Genomic DNA, 9117 nt, shown 5'->3' with positions numbered 1-9117 from the left:
GCACTGCTAAGGGGCCTACAATTATGTCTGCCCTTAGGAATTCATGATCTTCAAGTGAAAAGTGATACTTTGTTGGCTGTTCAAGAGCTTACAAAAGAGGAGGAGTCAATGTCTATTTAGGAAAATCTAGTTTTTGAGATCAGAAATCTATTAAAAAGATTTCCTGAAGTTGTAATAAAGCATAGAGGCCGTACGACCAATGCTACAACTGATTGTTTGGCAAAGTATTCATGGCATCTACATGATTTAATGGTTTGGTAGAACTCTTTCCTTGAAATGGTTTCACATATCATTGAACATGATGCCTTGTAGTTATTTTCTGATAAATAGAGTTTGTTGCTTTGTTATAAAAAAATATATATATATTTATCATTTTTATCCTTCTATTTAAATTTCGTAAAAAAAATGAAAGAAAATTCCAAAAAAATATCAAGCACTAAAAAAAAAAAAGAGATAATAATATAATATAAAATAAACAATTAGAGAACAGAAACGGGGGAACAGCGCGGTAGAAGTATTTGGCAAGAAAATAAACACAGAAAGCAAATTTACCCAAACACAACATCGGGAAAATTATGGCAGAGGAAGGGAAAGCAGATGACCAATTGTTTCAGCTCCTCTCTAGTCTCCTCCAACAGGTATTGTCTTTCCCCTTCTGTCTCAGTCGATTTGTCCTTTTATCTATACGATCATTCTTAATTTTCTTTTATTCGGTGAATAGGTTTATATTGACTTCTAAAAAGCGTTATGTTCTCGGATTTTTGTGAAATTTATTATCTAAGTGTTTGGATTCGTGATTTTTTTTTATAAGTATTTTTTGTGAGATTTGTGATGTTAAAAGGTGCTTGAACGAGTTTGGTAACTTTTGTAATTTATTCGTTTTTTTCTCTTTACAGTCTTCTCTCTACTGTGAATCGTTAAAAATAAATTTATCTTTAATCGAGTATATTTTTCTTGATGAAATGGGGATATTTTATTTTTTAGCTGATATTGATTCTTTTTCTATTGGCAAAAGAAATCAGAATAAAGAATCATTTTCCGTTATGGATTGCGAGTCTTTATTTTTATTTTTAATAAGTAAGAAATCCTTTTCCACTAGCTAAATTCGAATTTTTTATTTACGGTAATAAGAAGATTTCAATTTGGAGACATAATAAGTAAGAAATCCTTTTTCACTAGCAAATGCTTGAGTAGACATAATAATTCTCAGGATTCTTTTCCATTAGGGATTTGGAGGGTTTGCCAATATAACCTTTTTTCTGAATCTAATAGTTCTTTTGTAGGATTTTATTTTATTTTATTTTTTTCATTTTCTAGCGGCCTTAGGAGTGGCATTTTGTTGCCCTATAAAGTCATGGGTGAACCTTATTACATCAATTGGAGTTCATTGTGGAAGAAGCTTATGACAATTTTAGGCATTCACCAAAAAAGCAGCTTTCTAATATCCCCGATTCTGTATTGGAAGGTAGTGAATGAGACCCCACATTGCTTGGGAGGGAGATATTCAAGCCCTTTATAAAGATTCCAAAGGACTCTAATCGTAACATTGACTAGTCCTTTTTTAATGAGCCCAAATGTAGCTTGAGCCTTCCTTGAGTCGCTACAAATTATATAAGAGATTATTAAAATCAGAAGTGTGTGATATGAGTTGTGCCATCGATGATGGAATAGCCTGACAAGGATTTCAGGAATTTAAGGAGAGGAAATTGTAATACCCATAATTATGTATAGGAAGGTCATGAATGGATCCCACCTTGCTTAGAGGGCAGAAGTTCAACCTTTTATTATGATTCCATGGGGGCATAATTGTAATAGTGATTAATCCTTTTGGTGTATGTGCCCAGATGTGGCTTGTGCCTTCCTTGGGTTGTTACACTTTCCTAATACAAACTCCAAGTGTTGGCAGCCACTATTTGAGTGTTTCCTAGGGTCTTTACTACATATTAAGTTGTGACAGATTAGGAAATAATGTTATTCAGATGCTTTTGGTTGATAACTCAATCTCCTTTGATCAATATGAGATCTAGGAATCATGGTGGCAGTATTATGAAAGTTAGTTTTCTTGATAATTTACTGGAGGCCTAAGCCTAGCAAGCTAACACTCAAGTCCATAGAGGAAGAGACGGCCAGGTAGCTTGAGAGCCCTTTTGAACAGAATGCGACTCTCAAAGTGGGAAAAAGTACAATCAATGACAAAAGCACCAGCCCCGAATGGATATAATATGGCTTTCGTCCAAGTTTGTTGGGATGTGATCATAAGTGACATTATGAGGGTATTCCTGTAGTTTCACACCAATAGTAAGTTTGAAAAAAGCCTTAATATTTATACCCTCCTTAAAAAATTTTAGGAAACGGATGTTAAACAATACTGCCCCATAGTCTTGTGAATGCTGTGTGGAAGATAATTGTTAGGCTAGGTTTAGATAAAAAAGCATTTCATTTCATCTGATCTAATCATTATAACTTTTCCAAATTCCCACACAAAATACAATAAACAATTCAACTTTTTCAAATTTCAAACAATAATAATATTAAAAAATAATATTTTAAGAGTATTTTATTCAACTTTCATCTCATGTTAACTCACTATCCAAAACTCCAAGTTCTTGCTAATCAAATGAGTAGGACTGTTGAAAAGATTTTTTCAAAGTTGCATAATGCGTTTGTCAAAGGTCTACAATCATTTTTTTTTTTTGATGACGAGGAACCCCAAAGAGTGTGCAAACTATACCCAATCCGGTTGATTTTTTGACCTGATCTGACCTGAAAATACCCAAATCGTTTCAAGATAATTTGGAAGTTGAAATGACTGCTTGTCTTCCGAATTTGATTGGTTATTAACCGATACCTAAATTTGTCCAAACTTATACCCAAACTTTAATAGCTCTCAGCCTCTCAAACTCTCGACGCTCCTCTCTGCTCTCACTCTCAACTTTCATTGCAACTCTCTCTGTGTGTCTCACTCTCTCTCAAAGCTCAATCTCTGTATGTGTCTCACTCTCTCTCGCAGCTCACTCTCTCTCTATATCTCTGTCTCTCTCTAGCTCGCTTTGCAAGGCTCGGTGTCTCTTTCGCTTGCTCTCTCCAATAGTTGGATCGTGTGATATTTCTCTACAAGGTTCGGTGAACATTGATCGAAGGTAAGGAACGATGGATGGGGGATCGTGGTTGTACACCATTTTTGCATCTGTCTTGGTTTTATTTGATTTGGTGGGTTGGTTTTATGAGGTGAGAGGGTTAGTGTTGTTGGATTTGGGATTTTACCACTCAGTCTTGGGGGAAATTTTCTTTCAGAAATTTCTTCCAGTCGTCTGTCATATATGTTACTGAGTTTGCAATGTAGAAGGTAAATGGGTGAAACTTACGGTGCTTTCCTATATTAAAACTTTAAAGCAAGCAAGAGGAAAAATCACATTAGTAGCCCCCGTGTTAAATCTGAAATTATAGTAAGAGGAAAAACCAATCTTGAAATTCAGTGGGCTTGTGTGATTGAAAAAATTTTGTGGGTAAAATTACTGCATAATTATTCTCTTGTCAGGGTATAAATAGATGCTATATGGTAGTGGTGTAGTTATTGATTCCCAAACTTTTAGACATGCTTTGAGCTATTGGTATGAGAATTTAGAATTTCTATCATTAACACCTATCGTGGTTGAGACTTGGTGAAATACTTTTGGGTCCTTGTAGCTTTTAGAGAGAACAAAAAAGGATTCACTATTTGAATGACTAACCATTGATATGAAAAAGATGACTTTTCGGTCTTGGATGGAATTGTGTGAACAAAACAGGCTGGGTATCCTTTGAATGGAAGAGTAATGCATACTTAAAATCTGTGTTGTGGATTCATAGGTGTGTAATCCTGTTTTATTTAGCAGCTATGCCCCTCGTGTAAAATAGTTTCACACCCAACTATGTAACCTTTTGAGATGGGAATATTGTTTATCTGGAGTACATACAAGAAGCTGTAATATTGCAATTTGAAAGATTTATTAGCTATCGGCTATTCTGGTTAATTGCAGTGTAAATTATATGGTTCTTGAGAAAATTGCTACTGAGGTTCTGTATGGTTGAGAGTCTTTGTATACCTGTAAAATCAGTGGCAGAATAAATTGTAAAATCAGGTTACGTTCCTTGAAAATCTTATTGATCAGTTCTTCTTAATAGTATCTTATTGCTTCTTTATGTTGACTGACCCTCCTGAAGAATCACCTTTTTAAGCTTACAAACCAAGAAAAGAAAGTTTCATATTGAGGATGATTCACATTCTATTAGTAGCAGGGAGCAAAGCATCTCAAATAAACTTTTTATGTTGTTGTAATGTGAAATCGAATTGAGCAATTAATTATGAAGGTAATTGATTGCACTCAGCCTTCATGTCCAGTCTTTTTCCAACTTTAATTTGAATACAATGCACGGATGTTTCTTTTTGGTCTTGAATTCTTACAATATATCTTAGATCTCTTTGCCTTTGGAAAATTGTGTGTATGGTCTCTGGCCAAAGTACTTCTTATGTTCAACAAGCATTTGGTTGGCATGCTACAAGGAGCGTCCCAAGGACTTCCTGAAATGTGCCCCGCTGGTTAGATCTGTTCCTTGAGAGAGTGGTTTTGTTACTGCATCTTGAAATATTGGGCAGTATTATTGCTATTATAAAATGAAACGAAATTAAGTGATTTGCATCTTGAAATGTGTTCTATGGCCTTCCTTTGTGGTTTTCTATTTGTTGTGTCTTGGAACCTAATCTCTGTCAGATGAAAAAAAGCACAAACCTCGTGCCATATTCTCAGGTCTTTTCAATTGGATCTCTATGTTGGAGTCTATATGTAGGGTGATTATTGAATGCAATTTGAGTAGATCAGTTTTATCCGATTTGCTTCCTCTGTTTTCAATGCAACTTTCATTCCTACTCTGTTTTCTGCTTCACTCACTCAACCTCACAGTTGTAGAGAGACCCTTTCAAAGTGTTGAAGTTATCCCATATTTTTTCAATCATAAAGGTCCAGTCATCTGTTAAGGAATTGAGTGTTTTGAGTTTTTCTTACTTCAAAACTGGTGGGGTATGTGATCTTATTAAAGAACAAAACCAAAAAAGAAAAAAGAGCAGGCAGTGGTGCTTATGCTTTCAATCATTGAAATGAAATATGTTCACATACCCCACCAGTTTTGAGTGTTTTGACTTTTTCTTATGATTTTGTTGTTGGGATGAAAGCTAAATGTTGCTTGGTCTTGACTAGGTGGGTTATTTTGCTGTTGGTGCGGTTTGGATAGTGAGATGAGATGATATGGTTTTAGATGAAAGTTGAAAGTTGAATAAAATATTGTTAAAATATTATTTTTTAATATTATTATTGTTTTGAGATTTGAAAAAGTTGAATTGTTTATTATATTTTGTGTAGGAATTTGGGAAAGTTGTAATGATATGATGAGATGAGATGAGATGAGATGAAACACTACTATCCAAACCGGGCCAAATCTTTGTTCTGTTCTTTAGCAGCTTATTCTCTTTATGTGGAGGTGAAAAAAATAGTGAAGTTGGGACATTTTGGCATTGATTTAAGAGCTGTAAAGTTCTTGTATGCCTGAGGGCTTTAGGTGGGTTATAATCTTCAGAAAACGTAATTTTTTGTACAGTATAAACATTAAATTAAACTAAATGATAGTAAAAGGTTAATACCTAGCAATAAATAAAAAACAGATAAGAAAATGATAATATCTAAAATTAAAAATCATCCACTTTGGTAAATTGCATCAATTTTATAATTAAGATTCAAGATTCACAAAAAAAAATATTAATAATAATTTTTTTTTTTTTTTAAAAACTGGATTGGAAAACCCGGTCTCGTTCAGAATTCACTTTCGATCGGAATTCGGCTTCGGAAATTCGGATCGGGAATTCCCGTTCAGGAATACACATTTTCAGGTCGGGTCGAAAGCTTCACATTCGGGCCGGGCCAGACAAACAGTCATAGTCCCCATTGTTTTTAGAAAAAAGCTTTGCACTGGTCCGGCTGTTGTTGGGGCTTTAACGGCCACCAATAGAATTTTGCCATGTTAGCGATTCCACACAAAATAGAAGAGAAATAGAAGAGGCACATCACATTGAATAGAAAACAAACTCATTCTGTAAAACTCAACCTCACATTAAGCCCCAGTCGAACCTCTCTGTTGTAGCACTAACATGAAGAAATTTCTGCAAAACTCAATCTCGGTCATCACAGAAATTTCTTCAATGTTTCACGGATGTGGTAACAAGTTACATGAAAAAAAAAAAAAAAAAAAAAAAAAAACTTCCATTAACAAACCATTCAAGATTTCTCTCTCTCAGACGCACGAAATCATATAAATTAGTGTTTGACCAGATAGTTCAGTTCATCTTCTTCCTCACTTCGACAGACCCTCTCTTCTCTTATCGAACTATGCTTCCATGGAGGGTCATAACATAGACATCATTGCAGACTTGCGGCAAGGATGGGTTGAACAGTAGTAATTATGGAAAAGAAAATTCAAGGTTTATTTGGGACATAAGGGCAATAGAATCCTAGATTTGCGAAAAAAATCCAGGTTTATTTGAGAAAGCTGTAGATTTTGGTTGCGTATATTGTGAAGGGCTTGGGGGCAAAGGAAAGTTCTGTATCTCAGTTTAGAATTCTAGATTTGCTTGTTGGGTTGGGAATTGGGATTTTGAACAGAAAAGGAAGCTTTTTTATAGGAGTAGTCGAGTAGAACTAGATGTAATCTCAAAGGCGGCCACTGTTGATGTAATCTCCAATAACCAGTTGCTTACTCGCTCAACCTTGTACTATTTTCATGTGAGAGGGAATGAGGGGCTGGAGAGGATGTGTGTGATCTCCTGATGTGCGGTCACATGGGAGTTAAGTTGGCAAGCTTACTTGGCACTCACCAATTGGAGGGCTGTTATTTAGAGAATAACAAATCGACCTGCTAGAAGATTAACTCTTGTTTTTAATATTGTAATTGAGGCTCTCAGCAAAATGGTAAACAATTATTGTTTATGCAGGTCTTCTCTCTCTCTCTCTCTCTCTTTTTTTTCTTTTTTTTTTTTTTTTGGTGGGGGCTAGTAATATTAGTGTACTTGACACTTCTCAGCTATTGCGTATCATACCTTTGATATTTTGTGGGGTGAAAGTAGGCCACTTTTGCTCTTTGAGGGTCCCTTTTTTATGTTTTGAAAGCTGTTTTTGGGTTGAAAGTAAATTTGGCTGTGTAAGTAGGTTCCCATGAGTAATATTTTAAATATAGATAGTCTGGCTAGCATTGGGGTGCAAGGTATCCTATTTACCCAATGATAGTCTAGCTAGCATTGATGTCAAAAGAGATATTTTCTAATAAGCTGCTATATGAAGAACTGCAATGAAATTTTATGCAATTTCAGAATTTTAAACCAAGAAATGAACAGTCAGAAGCTTTTGGTTTGTAGTTTATTGGAAGTCTCCAGAGATTGCTATCATTTGCATATATCAACAAGAATACAAATTGAGAGACAATAGAGGTTCCTAATAGATGATACATCAGTCAACTCACATTCTCTACTGTGACTTGTTAGTAATCATTTCTTGCCTGTTGATATGCATTGGTGTAATATCATGATATTGCAAGTTTAATAAGAAAATTACCCTTTGACTTGGTACATGTCAGTCCATTGCAAAAGAGGGTATATTATTACGCAATTACTGACTAGAATATCTTTGTAGGAATTACACTTTCCAATGTTTTCCAATAGGTTTTCCTCAGTTACTTGTATTGTGCAGGTGGAATCATTGACCAATCAAGAAGAAGTTGAATTGCGCTCCAAAATTGAAGCCCTGGGATTAGAAGTTACGAAAGTCCCTTCAAAATCAGTGCAGCCTCTTGGGGAGGTAATTTAAGAGAAATAATTTGCATCTTATCACACCTTCATACCATAATTGTGATTTTTATACCTCCAGTTGGATATAGCCAAGCAGCTGGATGAATTATCAGAGAAGTTAGAAGATGTAGATGAGAGAATTTCTTCGGCAATGGCTGCAGATCCCCAGGTGCAGACACTTTTGAGCGACACTGCTGATGTTTGGATGCCAGTAATCACTGCTACTGCTGAGGAGAGACGTAACTTTACTGTGCCATTCAAAGATGATTACTCTGAAGTGAATGGGAAAAATTAGTTCCTGAATTCTGAGTTCTGTATACTTGATTCTTGATTTTCTGCCTCTCCCGTTGCAACTTTTATTTATTTATTTATTTATTGTGGACAAGTGAAAGATTAAAAATAAAATGGAGAATGCTTAGATCTCCTTGGGAGCCCGCATTACAGATAAGAATCGGGACTGGTTTAGATTCAGAGATGAGATGAGATGAGATGGTTTTAGATAAAAAATGAAGATTAAAACTATTGTTAGAATATTATTTTTTTAATATTATTATTGTTTTTGAGATTTGAAAAAGTTGAATTATTTATTATATTTTGTGTAGAAATTTTAAAAAGTAATGATAAGATGAGATGAGATGAAATACTTTCTGAATCCAAACAGGACCTCAACTACTCTAGTTAAACTAAAGAAGATAACTAATCGATTGTTTGGGAATATAGATGGTTTCATCTCTTTTTATCTCATTTCAAAATTTCTTATAATTTCATTTCCAACATTATTTAAATACAAACACTTTTCAATTTTAAATCTTTAACTTTTTCATCAAATCATTATTAAATTATTACAGTTTTTTCAAACTTCCAAACAAAATATAAAAAATAATTTAATTTTTTTTAAATTCTAAAACAAAAAAAAAATTAAAAATTATATTTTAACAATATTTTAAGTTTGTAATATTGTTGAATTTTAACTTTTTTCTCTCATTTTTCAAAATTCAATAAAACAACATATCTCAAATTACTTTATTATTATTCATAAATTATTTTACTACTATTTACAAAAAATTTATCTCATCTCCATTTCTCAAGCATTCCCTAAAAGTTAAAACCCGTTATGTTTGTATATAAGAGAAAATTGTGAGGAATTCCAATACAAGGACTGAAAAACTGCCTCCGACTTTAAGATTGGTTTTGTATTCAAATGCTCCCGATGCAAGGAGAAATTTATATTTAACTTCTAGGTGTCCCAA

The 9117-nt window shown here is 34.1% G+C and overlaps 1 protein-coding gene across 1 annotated transcript; it reads left to right on the top strand.

The window, feature by feature from the left end:
* Nucleotides 1–468: 468 nt before the first annotated feature.
* Nucleotides 469–8315, top strand: LOC121244984. Its single transcript, XM_041143241.1, has 3 exons — nt 469–638; nt 7770–7877; nt 7947–8315. The coding sequence occupies exons 1-3, from the start codon at nt 576–578 to the stop codon at nt 8160–8162; spliced, it is 387 nt and encodes a 128-aa protein (XP_040999175.1). The 5' UTR covers nt 469–575; the 3' UTR covers nt 8163–8315.
* Nucleotides 8316–9117: the final 802 nt, after the last annotated feature.

Source organism: Juglans microcarpa x Juglans regia, chromosome 8S (genome assembly GCF_004785595.1).
Source record: "Juglans microcarpa x Juglans regia isolate MS1-56 chromosome 8S, Jm3101_v1.0, whole genome shotgun sequence".
Taxonomy (NCBI): domain Eukaryota; kingdom Viridiplantae; phylum Streptophyta; class Magnoliopsida; order Fagales; family Juglandaceae; genus Juglans; species Juglans microcarpa x Juglans regia.
The sequence above is the reverse complement of the archived record's forward strand: the minus strand, read 5'-3'. Positions and strand labels throughout refer to the sequence as shown.